The 18,134-nt window shown below is 56.8% G+C and overlaps 1 protein-coding gene across 9 annotated transcripts in view; it reads left to right on the forward strand.

The window, feature by feature from the left end:
- The first annotated feature begins 2,579 nt into the window (after positions 1-2,579).
- WNK2 (WNK lysine deficient protein kinase 2) overlaps positions 2,580-18,134 on the forward strand; it is a 121,185-nt gene continuing 105,630 nt past the window's right edge. For all 9 annotated transcript variants that reach the window (XM_079109053.1, XM_079109054.1, XM_079109055.1 and 6 more), the window contains exons 1-2: positions 2,580-2,851; positions 3,393-4,075. In XM_079109053.1, coding sequence (XP_078965179.1) covers positions 3,395-4,075 — 681 coding nt within the window. In that variant the 5' untranslated portion in view covers positions 2,580-2,851; positions 3,393-3,394. The remainder of the gene's footprint in view (positions 2,852-3,392; positions 4,076-18,134) is intronic.

Below are 18,134 nucleotides of genomic sequence, written 5' to 3' on the forward strand. Positions count from 1 at the left end.
GTTCTAGGCATCAGAGACAGCCTTGGCTCATGGAACCTCAGGACAACCAGCAAAGCAACAGGCAACGCTTATTCTTGTTCTCTTACTACAAGGGAGGTGGAGGTTCAGAGATGTCCAGTGAACTGGCTAAGGGCACACAGCAAGTCCCATCCAAGTCTTGGTTTACAACTGAGCACAGTGGTGCATGCCTGTAATTTCAGCAATGTGGGAGGCTGAGGTAGGAAGAGTGCAAGTTCAAGGCCAGGCTCAGCAATTTAGTAAGGTCCTGAGAGACTCAACAAGATCCTGTCTCAAAATTAAAAAGGGTCAGGGATATAGTTCATTGGCAAAATAGCCCTGGGTTGAATCCCCAGTACCTAATAAAATTTTTTTCAAAAAATTATAGCTTCCAAGTTCTGATCAAGGAATTCTCAGTCACTACCTGCTGGAATCCCAGGACCTGCTCCTGAGGCCAGGTTGCGATTCCTTGTCCAGTAGTACCTGAACTGTGGACTCTAGTGGTCATGAGCTGGCATAGGGAATGCGTTCTCCATCACCAGAGGCATGCAAGCGAGCTGTGTGAAATCATCCCCAGGGGGTCAGAGAGCACACAGCACTAGGTCAGAGACAGGATCCCCCTCCCTCCACAGCCTGGGTTGCTCTCCCTGCTTTGTGGGTGTGACCATACTTCTCCATAAACATCAACGAATGTGTGAGGGCAGCAGATGCTGGAGTGGATGAGAACTGCTGGTCATTTCCTCCACCACCAGGCAGGCATGATGCCACACGCTGCCAGTGTGACCTGTCAGGAGCAGCAGGAATCCAGGCTGGTTCAGCTTCAGCTCTGGAACTTGCTTAGCTCCATCCTGTCTTGGTTTTCCCTTAGATAGGCCTGAACAAACCGGTCATGGACAGGCCTGGATGCAGGATGCCCTTTCTGGACTGACCAAGTCTGGGAGGAATTGGCAGCCCTTTAAGGTGGACAAGCCAGGATGACGAGGTCGGTTCCCTAAGGTGGGATACTGAGGCCCAGATAGGTTGGGACTTGCCCAAGTTCCTCACAATGCAAGGGACAAGACTGGGGGTCTTTAGCCTCCACAGAAAAAGCAGAACGTTTCTCATTCACTCTCTACCTCTGCCTGGAACCCCCCACCCCCCTGGGAGGTACAGCCCAGATCACTGTCTCAGGGCTGCTCAGACCTGTAGAGCTGGCATCTGCTGATTTGCTTCCTGCTTGTGTGGGCTCTGTGCTCATGCCTGTCCTGCAAGGTAGGTGTGGGATTAGATAACATAAATTAATAGGCACATGCCAAATGCCTAGCCCAGTGCCAAGCACACTTAACCACCAGATCACTGGAGGGAAAGTCCTGATTTGAGATGTTTGCCAATTTCTATAGTGTAAATACTTCTAGTATTGTGACTTCAGGCTGCAGTGTGGCATCACGGAACTGAGAACTGAGAAGACATTGAACATTGGCCTTCATAAAGTTGTTTTCAGTTGGCGCCAGCACCTGCTGCCAGTGCCCAGCAGGGCCCAGGAAGTCCTGCTGTGCTGGGAAACAGTTGGATTGGCACATGGTTCCCTCTAATTGTGAAGGCTTGGTATCTCCTCTGCTGGCTTTTATGTCACATGAGTTGCTTTGTGCCAAAGGCTCCAGGGTCAGCAGTCCATGGGCATCTCTTCATCTTTAACTGGTTGTGCAAATATGACAGGGTGCCACACTGGGGGGGGGGTGGCTACCCAGATGACTGACATCTCCCTTGTGCCCAGGTTTCCTCATCTGGAAGTGGATGCAGTGAGTGTGCATTACAGAGTCAGGAGGACTGCGTGAAGGTGAGGTGTTAGTTCAACGTGGTGCCAGAAGCAGGACTTAGAAATAAGTACCGTCTGGCCACAAGTCTGCCCCCTGGCAGTAAGATTCAGAGATGCCCACAGTGGGGCTTGCCTGTGGGAGCTGAGAGTAGTAAGTTGGAGGGAGAGATCGTGGAAGGCTCCCCCGGACAGGTGGCATTCCGCAGAGGTGAGAGATGAAGAGAACTCTGGGTCAAGGGATTTGTGAAAGTGTCTCCACGCCCCCATGCAAGGCATTCTAGCGCAGACTGTCTCGGGAGCTCTGGAATTTAGGGTAGATAACTTCAGCCTTTGGGGCCTCTATTGCTCAACTGAAAAACGGGTGCAGCGATCACTGCCATCCGTCTCCCTGGGTGACAAGGAGACGCTCATACACCCGCCTGCTGTAAATACAGCAAGGGAGGGAAGACACTCTCGTTCCTGGCTGTGCCTAGCCCGGGCTGGGGCTCCCGAGGGTAGGTTATCCTGGGTCTCTTTCCAGTCCCCATTTTGTCCGGGCACAGGTTCCCAGGTCTGGTGGTCCAGCTATTGCACGATGAGGCAACGAGCCTGCGGTCGCCTCCCATGGAAAAACGGGGCCCTACATGGCCGACAGCCCTGCGGAGTGTTCGCCGGCCGGGAGTCGCCTGGATCAAGGGAGCGGCAGTGGGGGCAACAAGAGCGGTTCCGCAGGTGTCCGCGCGCGTCCGCAGCCAGGTGGGCGTGCCAGGCCCCGCCCCGCGCGCCAGCTGGGGGCGGGACGAGCGGAGGCCCCGCCCTTCCCGCGCGCCGGGTCGGAGCCGGTGCGGGAGCGGAGGCGCGCGGAGCCGGCAGGAGCACGCGGGAGCGCGGTCCCGCAGTGGCCCGGCCCGAAGGGAGCAGCGCGCAGGAGCCGAGCAGCGCTACGACCCCCGCCTTAGCGCGGACCCCGCCCCAGCACAGACCCGGCCCCAAGCGCGGACCCCGGCCGGGAGCGCGGCCTCGCCCGCCTCGCCCTCTCTGGCCACCCGGCCGCGGGCATGGACGGCGCCCGCTCGCCCTGTGAGTGCCGAGCCTTCCCACCCGCCGCCTTTGTGTGCGCGCCGCGCCGCCGCAGCCCCCTCCCCGCGCGCCCCTCCCGCGCCCCGGGCCCGCGTCCTTTGTGGAGCGGCCGCCTGGCCGGTGCCTCCCCCAGCCCCGGGCCTGCCTGTCCCCTTTGCAGCGTCCTCTGGGACAACCCAGTAGGCCCTCCCCCTGGGCCTGGGGGCTGGGCCCCCATCCTCTGGCCTCCTGGTCCCTTTGCAGCCCCTCAGGGCCCTCAGGGACACCCGGCAGGTCCTCCCTCTCAGGATCCCAGTGACAGCCCAGGACAGGCCTTCTCCGCGGGCCGGGGCTGAGCAGGGCACGTCCCCCTTCCAATCCGAACCTCCCAGTCCAGTCTGCAGCCCCTCTCTCCGGAGCCCCCAGGGACAGCCGGGCAGGTCCCCTCCGCGCCCGAGGCTGGGCAGGGCGCGGGCCCGGGGGCGGCGCTGTCTCATTCCGTGGCTCGGGCAGGTGCGGCGGGACCGGCGCTCACGCGGGCCTGTGTGTCCTTGGCCCGCAGAGATGGACCGCGATGGCGGCCGCCGAGACGCCCCCGGCGCGTTGATGGAGGCCGGGCGCGGCACGGGGCCCGCGGGCATGGCGGAGCCGCGGGCTAGGGCGGCGCGGCCCGGGCCCCAGCGCTTCCTGCGGCGCAGTGTGGTGGAGTCGGACCAGGAGGAGCCGCCGGGCCTGGAGGCAACCGAGGCACAGAGCGCACAGCCCCCGCAGCCCCTGCAGCGCCGGGTGCTTTTGCTCTGCAAGACGCGCCGCCTCATCGCAGAGCGCGCCCGTGGCCGCCCTGCCGCCCCCGCGCCCGCCGCGCCTGCAGCGCCTCCGGGCGCCCCGGGAACCCCCTCGGACCCCGGCCCGGAGCCTGCGGGCGCGCGGGAGCCCAGCCCGGACCCCGCTGCTGCCGCAACCGCGCAGGTCCCCGACGGCGGCCGGCGGGAGGAGGAGGCGGCGGCGGCGGCGGCGAGGCAGGAGGACGCTGGAGCAACCGAGGCGAAGCCCGAGCCCGGGCGCGTTCGGAAGGATGAACCGGAGGAGGAGGAGGACGACGAGGACGATCTCAAGGCCGTGGCCACCTCTTTGGACGGCCGCTTTCTCAAGTTTGACATCGAGCTGGGCCGGGGCTCTTTCAAGACCGTCTACAAGGGGCTGGACACCGAGACCTGGGTGGAGGTGGCCTGGTGCGAACTGCAGGTGAGGGCTCGCTGCCCGCAGGTGGGCTGAGAATGCGTCCTTGGGCGCGTCCTTGTTCCTGCGCTGGCCTTAGGCAGCCCTGAGGATGGCTGGGGCTGCTGAGTGTGTCACCCTCTGTGTGGGTGGCCCTGTGGACCGCGCACAGGAGGCTGTTCTGTGTCTGCACTGGTTGTGGTTTGTCAACTTGCTTGGTGGCAGAGGTCCGTGCTTGGGTTTGTACTGTGTGTGCCCATGCTGTGGGGGGCGCTGGAGAGGGGACACTTGGAGGCTGTGTACCTTGGAGAGCCCTCCTAACCCACTTTACTGATCTAGGAGAGCCTAGAGGCTGTGGGAGGGCTTCAAGGCCTGTGTCTGTCTCAAAGGTTAGTCTGGAATCTCTCAACTGCCCTTAAATTGTACTTTCCTATATTCTGGAAGGTGTAGGTGCCTCAGCCTATAGGACTTCTGCAGGACTTCCTCTGACCCAGCGGTCTGTGACCCAGGAATGGTGCCTGGTGGGGTCCTGGGGCCTGCTGAGCAAGGTTTCGAAGCCCTGTCCACAGCCTCTTGGTGCTCCCAGGTCTCCATCTTTTCACCAGCTGGATGTGTGAGAGGCCTTAAATCCAAGTCATGCAGAATGCCCGTGGGTTTTTTTCCTTCCCGTTTTTCTTGGATGCAGAGGTTCTGGGCATGCAAATTTCTTAACCTTGCCCTCACGTTCGCTGTGTTAGCCCAGGCCCTGGAAGATTATATAAAAGGCAACCCTAGGCCAGCCTTGGAAGAGGAGGCAGCTCCTGTCCCAGGGGGTGTTTACTGGCCCTCCCTCTCTGGGAGGGGGCAGCTGTCAGGCAGAGTCTGGCCTGGGAGAGTGCTGGCTGGAGGTGTAAGCCTACCCCACTGGCCTGTAAAGTTAGCTGGCCTTCCAGGCTGACGCAGGCCGGGCGAGCCAGGGCAAGCTGGGTGCCAGGGCTGCAGGCCACACTGCAGGACGCCTGCATTTTTGGCCCAGAAATGGGATTCAGTTACTGTGTCCTCCAGCCCCTGCAGGGTGACCTGTGTGTGTGTGCAGGCCATGCTCATTTGGTGGGTGTTGACCTGTGGTGAGCCCTTCCCCCAAGACAGAGCTCCAAGGTCTTGTCTCCCTACCGTGGTTCCGCCATGGAAATGTGGCTTTGCGTGATGGGGTCTATGGTATCCTCTAGAGTCCTTCAGAAGGGGCTGAGGAGTTCCTCTCGCTCGTGGTCTCTATGAGGAGCACTCCTCTCGCCTGCCCCACAGGTTCTAAGCCTTGCCAAGAGGTGGCCTTGCTGGAACAGAATGAGCATGTGGGTGGGGCAGGGTTAAGGACTGCGATCCTGAGGTGTGTGCACCATGTGTCCATGCTACATGATTGGCAGAGAGGTGAGAGGATCCAGGAAGGAGGAGAGAGGATTCCTGGTTCTGGAGAACGGCAGGTGCTCTGGCTCCCCACCTTCCTACTCTGGCCAGATGACCAGCATGGCTCTTTGAACACGCACTGGTGCTGTGGCCTGGAAATGCCAGCGAGGGAGGGTGGAGGGCAGGAGGGCTGCAGCAGGCTGGAGGCGAGTTAGACCGCGGCAGCCTGAGCCCGCTGATCTGGCTGAGGCATTGCAGGAGCTTATGACTCTCAGAGCCAGTTAATTCTCCTTCCCTTTAAGGAAAGGCAGTCGTTCAGTCTCTGGGTCTGCCCATGGTGGACAGGGCAGTGGGGTGGGGCCTGGCCTCTGTCCAGGGGTCTTTTACTCCTTGGCTGTGGATAGGAGTGGAAAGGTTGGGGGTGGTTTCTGGACTAGACAATGCTGTTCCTTGCCCTAGGGTTACTAGGCACCCCCTCCCAGTTGGTGGAGAGACTGTCCCCACACCTCCCTCAATCACTCCTGTTGACCCTAGGCTGATGTGCATGCTGTGGGGTCACCTCCCTCTGCTTGGATTGGTCTGGGGGGTTCTCTCTGGTAGAGGTCTGAACCAGCTGAAAGAGCCCCCCCACCCCCTTGCTGAGAACCTCTTGTGTGACAGGCCTGAGCTGGGACCTCCTCATTATAAATCATGAGGTCATGGGGTTATGGAGCAACCTCCTGAGGTCAGCAGAGAGGAGCTGGCAGGGGGCATTTTGGGATCAGGGAAGAAGGACATCAGCCTGGAGTGGTGGATGGGACCACCCAGGGCCACCTGTGTGGTGTCTGGACTGTACGGTAGGGCTGAGTGGGGTAGTGTAGGCAGCAGGGGTCCTACTCGGAATAGGCCTGCATGTTGGGCGTGGACTAGGGCAGGGGAGTTGGAGTCCTTAGGGGAGGGTCACTCCTGGGTGGGTGTAGGGACAGGTCTCACCCACCAACAGTGCAGAGGGGCTGCCCGGCTGGCAGAGGGTGACAGGGGCCACTTTTTTGCTAACCAGGTTGGCTGTGTTCCAGGAGTGGGGGTCTTCTCAGTTCACAGAGTGGAGATGCTCATCCAGCACCTTGGTCCCCAGCATTTCTGGACACCAGGAGAGGCACTGGGAAGGGGGCTTCTGGGAGTCCCAGTTTGCACAGTGCAGTGGTTGTCTGGCAGGGGGTTGCCTTCAGCCAGGGAGCCTTGTGGAGTTCCTCTTGGTCTTGTCCCTGTCTTCTGGTCCAGAGTGCCTCAGTGGGCAGTGGCTTCCCTGTTGAGTACCCCGGTGCCTGCCTGGTGGCTGTTTCCTTTTCCTGACCTGGGCGTGCTGGGGTCTTCTGGGCTCCTGTGGCCTCCCTGGAGACCTGAGAGATGCCTTGCGTGCTCTTTCCAGGGCTCCCTGCTCAGGGGTGGAAATGTCCCAACCTTGGACCTAGTGGGTGTGGCTTAGAGGACATCTGATTTCCTTCAATGACTAGGTGTTGAAAGAACTTTGTAGGGAGAGTTGTGTGTGCTTAGTTCACCTCTAAGGGCTAGATGTCTCACCTCAATTCTTTGCAGGTCCAAAGATGAAACTGGAACTGTTGTTGTTATTATTATTTTTGGTGTGGGGAGGAAGCCATTTAAAATTGTCACCTTTTGAGTGAACTCTTATTCTTGGTATCAAAGCACATTACAGTAACAAAGAAGAATTCCACCTCATTCCCGCCCTCATTCTCTTTCCTGGGACTATCTCATATTCCCATGGCTCTCCTGGGCCAGTTCCGGTCCTGTAGACCCCTTTCCTATCAGACCGTTTGCCAGGTCCGCTCTGCGCATGGCTGCCTGTCTGCTGTGGGTTCCACCCGGGCATTGCCCTGACCTGCTTTAAGGCTCACCTCTGAAGTGGGGGGGTGGCATGCCTTGGCCACAGCACAGGGAAGGCAGGATGCGTGGCATGGGGTGGCTGCAGCGCAGCACTGAGGGGGTCCTGGCGTGGTGTGGCCACAGATCAGTGATCAGGGGAGCCTGTTGCAGCACTGTGGCAGCCTCTTCCGGTGCCTCCTGTTGGTCAGCCTTGTTCCTGCCTCCGGATGCTGACTTTCGTGTCTACCTTAATTTTTGACTACACAGGTGGCTGAACTGACACTGTCCCATGTGTCAGAAATCCCTCTTCACTTGCTGGCCATGAAAAATGCAGCCAGCCAGAGCCCGGGCTGTTGTCCGGGACCTGTTCGAGTGGCCTGCTGCTTTTTCCTGGCCCTGCCTGCTCCTGCTCTGTCTCGGGGACCCGGGAGGAGGGAATTTTACCATTGTACTAACTCCCTGCCTGTCGGCATTCTCGACTCTCGGGAGATACATCGTCTCAGGCCCTTTTGTGACCCTGCCTTCCATAGAAAGCCACTGTGCCCTATAGACCTGGAGCCTGTGCCCCCTAGATGGTGACTGGGGTCCTGTGCAAGGTGCAGGATCCATCTGCCTTGTGGAGACACTTGGTTCTGACACTTAGCTCAGCATCGGCTGGGCCCTTATGGAGCGGGGCCTAAAGAGAATGGGGTGGGTGTGTCTTGTCCAGCCCTGCTTGGGCCTTGCTGGCCAGAGACTCCGATAGGGAGGTCCCTGGGTCATCCAGCCACGAGAGGGGTCCTACTGCTGCACTGTGGAGTAGTGATGGCATCTTGGAGCTGTGTGTTCCCAACTTGCATGCTTCAGCAAGACATCCCAGAGTGTTCTGTCCCTAGGCCTGTGCCTAGGAACAGATGACGCCCACAGAGGCTTACCACTGTGACTTGTGCCCTCACTGCCCTCCGAGGCCAGCCCAGGTCCCCATAGCCTTTCCTACTGGGGCCACTGCTACACTTACCACCCGTACCAAGGTGACGGGATCCTCATGGCCTTAGTAGGGAGGCCACTGTATGCCTCGGGCACATGACCTCAAGAGCCCAAGTGCTTTGCACTGGTGGCCTCGTGGGGGGGGGGGGGGGACCCGACTGCTGCCCGGTCTGCTTTCACCCCGAGCCTGCAGATGTGGGGAGGAGGGGACAGGAGGGGACGAGGAAGCAGTGGTGTTCCTCACAGGGACGAGACCCTCTGGGAAGGCTCAGGCTTATTTGACGGGTGGTCACCTGCCCACGTGGGTGTGTGGCAGACCTCCTGTGCGCTTTGTTCTTTCGAGAGCTGCATTTGGCATTTGCTGGATGGCGGCACCAAGTTCGTGTTCTTGGGTGAGATGTTTTAGGCTCCGCGCTGGCCATGGTTTGGTTTTGATTGGCGAGAAAGGTTGGTGCGGGGTGTCCTGAAGGCCTCTGGAGGTGGCTGTTCTGCCAGGTGCAGAAGTGTGGGCACTCCAGCACTCAGGGCTCCCTCCACCCACTGAGTGGTGTTGTGAGGTGTGTGTGGCCAGCAGTGACCACGAGTGGCCCGAGCTGTGGCTGCCATCATGGGAGGCACAGGGGTCAGGCATCCTGGCTTGTTCCCTGTTGGTAGCTGTTGCTGGGCAGCTGGGCGTGTGCTTTTGAGGTATGCTCAGAGGCCCTGGACTTCAGCGGTGCCTGCCTGAGCCTGATTTAGGGCCAGGTTGCTGTGTGACTCAGAGCATGCTGCGTTGCCCTTCTGAGCCCTGAGAGGGGTCGGGTCAGCTCACGTGTGAGGGGCAAACCTGCATGCACTGCTTGTTCCGCTGCTGTCCCTTAGCCGTGTCTTCTCAGCCCCTGGGACCTGTGGGGAAGCCTGAGAGGATAATTGAATATGCCTCCTGTGGCACCAGCAACAGAACTTCCTGTGACAATGGACTGTGGCCGTCCCCGTCTTCTCTCTCCGTGTGCCCTGCTGAGCACCGGAGGTGGCTGGGGCAGGTGAACGTCCACATCCTTGATCTTTCTTACATGAGGCAGCCATGAGGTGAATCTGAGGCCTGGGTGACCCTGATGTGGTCGAACAGATGCCGGGCAGGCAAGGCAGGCTGGACTACTGACCAGCTCATGGAAGGGCCCAGGAGGCCTGGGGCCCTGTTAGGGCTGCACAAGGCCCAGGTGGTGGTGACTGGCCCAGGCGCAGTCCTGGGTACATCCACACAGAGCAGGGTTGGGGCGCTGGGTTGCTGAGGACCTGGGCCAGGTGAGGGCTGGGTCAGCATTAGGCTCCTGGGGCAAGAGAGCCCAGGATGCTCCCAGTCACTTGATCACCTGGAGGGTTGGGCAGCCCCTGAGGCTCTTGTCCCCTAACTTGCTTCATTGTTTCAAGGAGTAGCTCTAAGGTGGGGCCAGGCTCTGTGGAGGAACTATTAGCTAGAGATAAGGTCAGAGGAAGGGGTGGGGCTCAGTCCCCGCTGGTGTCCCTGAACTCCAGACCTGGGGACACTACAGTGAACAGGGCAGGTCATGACCAGGGGACAGGATGAGGAGATGTGAAAACATGTCAGTAGGTCCAGTGGATACTAAGGTGTGGGGGAGTGCAGGGTCCTTAGGTGAAGGCCCTCCCGAGGGAGGAGCGAGCCACCGAACTGGGAAGCAGAGGACAGACGTGCACAGGCCCTGAGGTTGGAGCCATTTCTGCACAGAGGGGACCTCAGCTGTCATCAGCCACACAGGGAGACCTGCAGATGTGGCCAGGACTTGGCTTCTTTGAGGGCGGGAGCCATATTGGGGGTTTCTAAGACTAGAGGAGGGATGAGAGCAGACTGAGGTTTTGACAGGTTTCCTTGACTGTTGTGGGGACAGGTGGGGGACAAGGGTGGGGCAGGGGGCCGGCTAGAAGGCAAGACAGAGGGTTCTACCTGAGGAGTAGGGGCTGGGGTGGGGAGGAGGGTCAGTTCTGGGTGTGTTTGAAGGAAGAGAACACAGGATTTGCTGCAGGTTGGATTTGAAAGTGGACGTTGGGTAAGAGCAGAGTTTTGGGCTGGCAGGATGCAGTGGCTGGATGGATGCAGGAAGTGGATTTGGGGGAGGATCAGGTGTTGAACTTCAACCTGAGCATCCTGTGGGCAGCGAAGGTGGTCCTGGGCGAGCAGGTCTCCGAGGCAGAACCTACCTCTGGGAGCCTGGGCAGGCAGCTCAGGAGCAAGACTGAACCCCAGAGGAGGCTGGGCCTCAGATCAGGTGGGCGGGACCTACTGCCCACAGCCCTGCCCAGGGTGACATGAGGTTTGGAGGGAGTGACATGAGTTTTGGAGGGAGCTCCGTGATGCCAAACTGTTACACGTGGGGGGGAGGGGGGGGGGATGTAGATTCAAAATGGTAGAGGCTCAGTTAAAATAAGGAGCTGCGGCTGCCTGATAGAGGTTACTTTCCTTTCCCTTGGAAGTCTTCTTTTCCCCTTGTCCCTCACACCCCACTCACCACAGTGTGTCCACAGCACAGGCAGGGCTGGCCTGCAGTGCTGGGCTGCCTGGGTTTGTCCTGAGCCTGCCACTCAACCGTCCAGAAAGCCAGGATTTGCTCAGATCCCGGCTCTTCTGCCCCTGTGGGTGTCTCTTGGGGCCTGTGGCTCGAGCCTGGCTTCAGGCCACAGCTGGAAGATGCCCAAGGTGATGGCGTGGGGCCCCACGTTACTGCTTTGATGGAGGAGAACCTGACCCAGTGCAGCAGAGGTCTGGGCCGTGTGTCTGGGTCTCCTTTGCGGTCCACCTTGGTTGAGCGATTGTGGTGAGATGCTGGTGTCCGCCTGCAGAGGAGGGAAGAGAGGCGCAGGAGTCCTGCAGCCAGGCTCGAACCTCTGTCAAAGATCCTGGCCACCAGGGCCCTGCACACACAGGCACTCCTGGGAGGAAGGCCTGCCCCGGGACCAGCAGGCGGCATTGGCCAGTGCCTGCCATTTGAGCCTTGGTTTACTCACGTGTGCTGGGGGATGTGCTTGTTGACCTTTGTGACCAGAAGGACTATTGAGAGAAGCATCTGCCAGAGCGCACAGTGAGCCCACATGTGTGCCTCTTCTCACCTCCTGCTAAAGATCCTGATGAGATGTGCAGTGGAGAGTAGGTTGAACCTGGCAGGGTAGATTGTGCCCCTGCCCTGGGTGATGCCCCCTGGGGCAGCAGATCCTAAGGCACTTGGGCTACCATTGCCTTATCATTTGAGCTGCAGATAAGGCGAAGTATGTGAGTGGCAGCACTGTGATTTTTGTAAGGCAAGTTAGGATCTGCCTCTGGCCACGGAGAACCTAGGACTCTGCTTTGGGGAATCCTGCCTGGGTAGAGAAGCCCCGAGAGGGCTGGATGGTGGAGTCTGGAAGTTTGGCAACCTGAAGATTGTTGAGCTAGATCTAGTGGTGCATACCTGTAATCCCACCTACTCTGGAGGCTGAGGCAGAAGGATTGCCAGTTTGAGGCTAGTCTCAGAAACGTAGCCAAACCTCGTTTCAAGATATAAAAGGTTGGGGATGTAGATCAGTGGTACAAAAAAAAAAAAAAAAAAAAAAAAAAAAAGATTGTTGTAAGTTTTCCTGCTTCCAAGAGTTTTCAAATCCAGTTCTATTCCTGGAGGACCGAATTCTAAGAATTTCCTGAAGTATTTGATTACTACCTCTAATTTAAGTTAGCTTCCATTAAATATATCCTAGAATTTTTGGGAAAAGAATAAAAGTGTTCAGTGTGATATTGGGGGAAGGGTGGACATATAGATCAATGGAACAGAATAGGGAGCCCAGAAATAGATCCACACAGGGAAAGCCAAGTGAGCTTTGATAAAGGAGCAAGGATATTTCAATGGAGCAAAGATTGTCTTTCCTTTTTCTGGTACCAGGGATCGAACACAGGGGCACTAGACCACTGAGCCACATCCCCATCCCTTTTTTATTTAGAGACAGGGTCTCACTAAGTTGCTAAGGGCCTCACTCAGTTGCTGAGGCTGGCTTTGAACTTGTGGTCCTCCTGCCTTAGCCTCCCTAGCTGCTGGGAATCACAGGCGTGCACCACCGTTCTCATTGAGATAGTGTTTTTCAACAAAGGGTGCTGGAACAATTGGACATCTATGTGCAGAACACCAAATCTAGGGCTGGGCATGTACTGAGTGGTGAAGCACTTACCTAGCATGTGCAAGGTTCCGGATTCAGTCCCTAGCATCAGGAAAAAGCAATCTAGACACAGACCTTACCTTCTTCTCAAAATTAATTTGAAATTGAGCACGACCCTTGTGTGAAATTCAAAGCTATAAAGTTCCTAGAAGATAATGCAGGAGAAAATCTAGGTGACCTTGGGTTTGGCAATGACTTTTTTAGATACAACACCAGAAGCACAGTTCATGAAAGAAATGATTGATAGGCTTGACTTCATTAAAATTGAAAAACTGGTCTGTGAAAGAACAGTTTTCACAGTTCTCTGTGAAGAGAATGAGAAGACCGGTCCCAACCTGGGAGAGAATATTTGCAAAGGGCATGCCTGATAAGAGACTCTTCCAAAATACACAAAGAACTTCTGAAACTCAACAGTAAGAAAACAAACAACCAGATTTTAAAAAGTAGGCCAACAATGTGAACAGACACCTCACCAAAGATTATATCCAGATGGCCAATAAGCATATGAAAAGATACTTAATATCATATGTCAAGAGGGAAATGCAAATTAAAGCCACAGTGAGATACTGCTAGACCTCTAGTAGAATGGTCCAAATCCAGAACTCTGACAACACTAAATGCTGGCGAAGATATGGAGCCATAGGAACTCCCATTCATGTGTGGTGGAAATTCAAAATGGCGCAGCCCCTTTGGAAGACTGGCAGTTTCTTAAAATATGAAACATATTCTTACCAAACAATCCTTGGTACCAGCAATCTCTCCTTGGTATTTACCCAAACATGAAACATTGAAAACATGTCCACACAAAAACCTACGCACGGATGTTTATAGCAGCTTTATTCATAATTGTCAAAACTTGGAAGCAACCAAGATGCCCTTCAGAAGAGGCATGGATAAATAAATTGTGGTATATCCAGACAATGGAATGTTACTTAGCGCTAAAAAGAAAGGAACTGCTACCAAGCCATGGAAAGACCCAGAGGAATCTTCAGTGTGTATGACTAAGTAAAGGAGTCAGTCTGAAAAGCCTGCCTGCTCTTTGGTTGCAGCTGGAATGGGAAAATCCATGGAGACAGCGAAAAGATGAACAGTTGCAGAGATTAGGGAGGACTTTTTTCTTTTTTTTAGATGTTGATGGACCTTTATTCATTTATTTATATGTGGTGCTGAGAATCGAACATGCTAGGCAAGCGCTCTACCACTGAGCCACGACCCCAGCCCCACTGAGGATTTTGAAGGCAATTAAACTATTCTGTGTGATAGCTTGGTGGCGGCACTATCATTTTCCTTTGTTCAAACCCACAGACTAGATAAGCCCAAGAGTAAACTATGGACTTTAGTGAATAATGAAGTCTCTATTTTGGCTCATTGATTGTAATAAACTTACCACATCAAGGCAAGCTGTTAACAGTAGGAGAGACTGCGTGGGCGTGGGAGGACCCGGAACTCTGTACTGTCTGCTCAGCCCTCCCGGAAACCGAGAACTTCTCTGGAGAGTAGTGAGCTGATGTTAAAAACAGGAGCACCACTCAGTAAAAGAAGTTTGCAAAGTTTGCAAGGACTGAAAAAAAAAGTCACCTACAAATCATGAATAGTTATTTTTATTTTTCATATTATCTTCTTGTTCTTGTTCACATATACCTATATATATATATATATTTTTTTTTTTTTTTTTTTTTTTTTTTTTTTTTTTTTTTAGAAAAAATGCAGTTGCAGTGTCAGCTTTTAAAAAAATCTCTCTTTTTATTTGTTTCTAGAGCATCTTCTAAAGCCCTTGTCTGATGAGGGGAGGCCGGGATTCCGGGTTTGCTCCTCTTCTTTGTGCTGCTGTTCTGGCCCCATGGATTCTTTTTCAGAGAGGCCAGCCCAGCCTTGCTTTGGGGGAGGTGGGGGCAGAGCTGGACAGAGCCTCATGGTCATAGGGAGGTGGCCCTGGGTCAAGGGCTCCCTGAGCATGTGCTTGCAGGGCCTCTGCTGAGGGCCTTTGTGCCCTCATGGAAAGGCGGGGGGCCCACGTCAGTGGCTCCCTCACACCCACCTCCCGAGGACCTGGCTGGCTGGCTGTAGGAGTGTTTGGGGTGAACTCTGTCCAGAACGATTCTAGAAATGAAAGCTGTGGACATAAGCACTGTTTAGCCATGAGGGCAGGCACGCCAGCAGTGCGGACAAGGGGCTCAGGACACGGGCAAGAGGCTCGGACCTGAGTCCCAGTGAGTTTGTCCAGGACAGTTTCTGTGTGGGGTCCCAGAGGCCTAGAACCCAGACCTGCAGGACACTTGGGTGTAGCCAGGACATCCATTGGCCAAGGGCAGGGAGGGGAGGGAGGGAGCCCTGGTCTGAGGAGGACTCTTGGGTTCTGAGACCCACATGTGAGCCCATCGGTCTGTAGAATTCTGTTTTCAATGAGGAGAAAGGGGACCCAGAGGGCCACGTGACCGTGGCTCATGCACCACATACGGGCCTTTCTCCTGTGTGCTGTTGTGTCCCACGTGTGTTCAAGGGTGCAGAAAGGGTGGCTGTTCTGGATGGGCTTGGGCAGTGTTCGACTCAGCAGCCTCACCACTGCAGACTCCCCTGAGTCTTCAAAATGGCCCTGTGTTGGGAAGCTCTGCTGGTGGCTGGAAGGTACGGATTTCCTGCATCCTCCTTCCTTTGTACAGGTGTCTTGGGGACCAGCAGGGGCTCCGAGGAGGGATGCATCCGTGGAGATTTGCTAGTGGTGAGGATGTTCCCACCTTTCTTGGCACCACTGCAAGAAATGGGGCATCTGGTCCCCTGCAGTGACAGCGCCATGGGCAGTGCTTCGAGCTGCACATGGAGAGCTTGCTCTGGGGACCCCCACCTGTCTCAAGCCAGAAGCGGCTCTGGAAGGAACATCCTCGCTCTCCTGGTTCTTTTGTGCTTGCTCATGGTGGATGGGCTGGGAAAATTCTCAGCTGTGAGCCAACGGTGGTAAGCAGTGCCAACCTCTCCCCCAGAAGCTGAAATCTGGAGATGGCCAGTCGGGGGCCCTATAGGCAGCTCAGCAATGTCATGGCATTTTCTCTCTTTCTCTTAAACTCTCCTCGGATGTGTTGGCAAGTGATTGCCACCTAGTTACAAGAGGGCTGCCACAGCTCCAGGCATCGTAAACACTTTGAAGGCAGGAAGCAAGTGAGCAGTTGGTTAGGCAGGGGCCTAGCAGGGTCAGTCTCTCAAATGACTTTGTCCATATTTTAATCTATAAAGGAAAATATTTACCCATGAACCTATTTGATTTCTGTGGTTAGAACTGGATCTGGTGGCCTTTCTAGCTGCAGGGGTATCTGGAAAAGGCTTGGTTGGCATCACTGGCTTTGATCTGTGGCTTGGGGCTGGGCACCCTGGGTTCCTGTTGGTCAGGAAGGAGTGGCAGGCTGTGTGGTAGGGAGGTGCCTGCTGTCTGTCTTGGTTCATTCCTCCCTCCAGACTTAGCTGGTGCCTGCAAGCGGAGGCGCCTCCTCTGCCTGGGCTCGTCTCCCAAACAGAACAGCCCGTATGCCTGGCACACCTGGCTGCTCCTGCTTGCCCACACCCTGACCCCAGGCACCTACGAGCCCTTTCCCTCTGTGTGGGCTACTCCCAGCTTGCCACCTGCCACCACTGGCCCTCTGTCAAGACTCTCTGCCTGGCCACCAGTGTGGGTTTCATTACCCCGAAACGTTTTGATTTGACAAACTTAAACTGACAGAGAAGTCGGCGTTACCAGGCCCATCTCGCGACGTCTCCTTTGCCGCCTCCTCTCTGCGAGTGTGTTTTTTCTGACCCGTTTTTGATTCCCCCCTGAGTACTTGCGCGGGCGTCTCCTGACAGGAAGGAGGACACGTCCCAGCAGAGCCAGGACACCGCCGCACGCGCGGGTCTGACTGGACAGATCCTGTTGCGTGTCTGGCGCGTGGACTTGTGCTGCCCAGGGATGCTCTTCCGGGTTTTGCCTGTTTGGATCTGAGATTGGTCAGGGTTCTGTGCTGGGCGTGCCTGTGGCGGCCGTGTTGGCCCAGCAGTCCCTCCACCTGTTTGTGGTGGTTTTGCGTCTTGGGGGCTCGGGCCTGTGGTCTCACCGAGACCTGTCTGGTCCACTTGGGGCCCTTTGTGCTCTCCCGGCACTCGTCTGCCCGGTGCTGTGCACGCAGGTCGCAGAGGCTCTGGCCGCAGGTCACCCCCTGGGGGTGTCCCGTGATTTCCCCTTTCTGAGGCAGAAACAGGAACGAGGGACACCAGGAGGTCAGAGTGGGGCCCTGCCTACAGCACAGAGCCATGGTGCTGCCAGAGGAGGCCGACCTCAGGCCCTGCTGTCCTGGGCTTGGGGCCCCGGCCTCCTTCCATCCTGAAGCTCAGGCCTCAGCTCTGTCTGAGGTTGAATCATTAGTGCTGCCAGGACACGATGTCCTGGGGTGCTCTGGGCAGCTGGCTGGAAGACAATGGCCAGGAGGCCATCTGCCACCTGTCCCCTGGCTCCGGGTGGGGCCCTTGAGGCTTCCTTAGGCCTCACAGGGTGCCTGTTCACTAGGGCGGGGCTGAGTGTGGGGTCTGGGTTGTCTACCACCCTGCCAGCCCTGGCCCTGCTCCGTGGAGGAGGAGGGGTGCCCTGGTGTGGGGTCTCACAGGGGCCAAGGGTGCGGCTCCCATGGAGGGGCTGTTTCTAGGGAGGTGGTGTGACAGACACCAAAGAGGTGCAGGTGGCCCTGTCCAGAGCCTCTCCTCTGACCCAGTGGCCTCCACTCTGGCCTGAGCCTTTCTTGTCTGATTTTTATGTTCTTGGGCAGTTTTTCTCAGTCATTGCATCTTTGCTGATGGGTGCGTTGATGGTGAATGGCGCTGGCTACCCTAGGGCCTGGGTGTGCCCTTGCCCAGGCCTGCCCAGCTTCTCAAGGCCTGGATATTGAGCTGGGCAGCTTGGGCAGAGCCCACCATGGTGTGAGTGAGGCCTGGCCCAGCCTGGCCTGCCATCCCCTTACTGTTGGGTCTGAGGTGGGCAGAGGCCTGCCCCAGTCCCGCCTGGCCCCCTTTCGGCCGGGTGTAGGCCTTTGTGTCCGTCTTGGCTGGGCCAAGACATTGGGCGAGCCCCCTCATGCTCCATTGGGTGCAGCTTCTGAGCTTGGCTGTGCCAGGGCCACTGGACCTCCCAGAAGGTGTGGCCAATGCCTGGAGTCTTGGGGCACGTGCCCTGGCTATTCTGGGGGCCCCAGGGCTGAGCCGTGATGCTTCCTGCATCCTCTGGTCTGGACTGGGGACCTCCCTGCACGTCTCAGGCAGGGTTGGTGACTGTAGACACCCCTAGCCCCCACAGACATCCCCTTGTCAGCAGGGCTCAGACCCCTGTGGCCAAGGGATGCCCTGGGCTGCTTTCTTGTGTCCTCACATCAGGAAACCATCTGGCCAGGTCAGCAGCAAGGCTGCTGACTTCTGCCTGGAGGGGTCCAGGAATTTCTTCTCCTAAACAGAGAGGTTTGAACAGGAGAGTGAACTTGGCTCTTTGGAAAGAAATGTAGGAACGGGATGGCGGAGGAGAGTGAGGGGGCGGCGAGGGGCTTCTCGGCTCCTCTCTGCCTGCAGCCTGTGGAGCGAGGGTTTCAGAAGACCCCTCCTCCCGGAGCCGTTGTCGCCCAGTGTCAGTGATGGACTTAGCGCACTACAGAGTCCCCAGGTTATCTCTGGGCGAGGCTCCCTGCCTCTGTCCTTC

This window comes from Sciurus vulgaris (genome assembly GCF_902686455.1).
Source record: "Sciurus vulgaris genome assembly, chromosome: 13".
Lineage (NCBI taxonomy): Eukaryota > Metazoa > Chordata > Mammalia > Rodentia > Sciuridae > Sciurus > Sciurus vulgaris.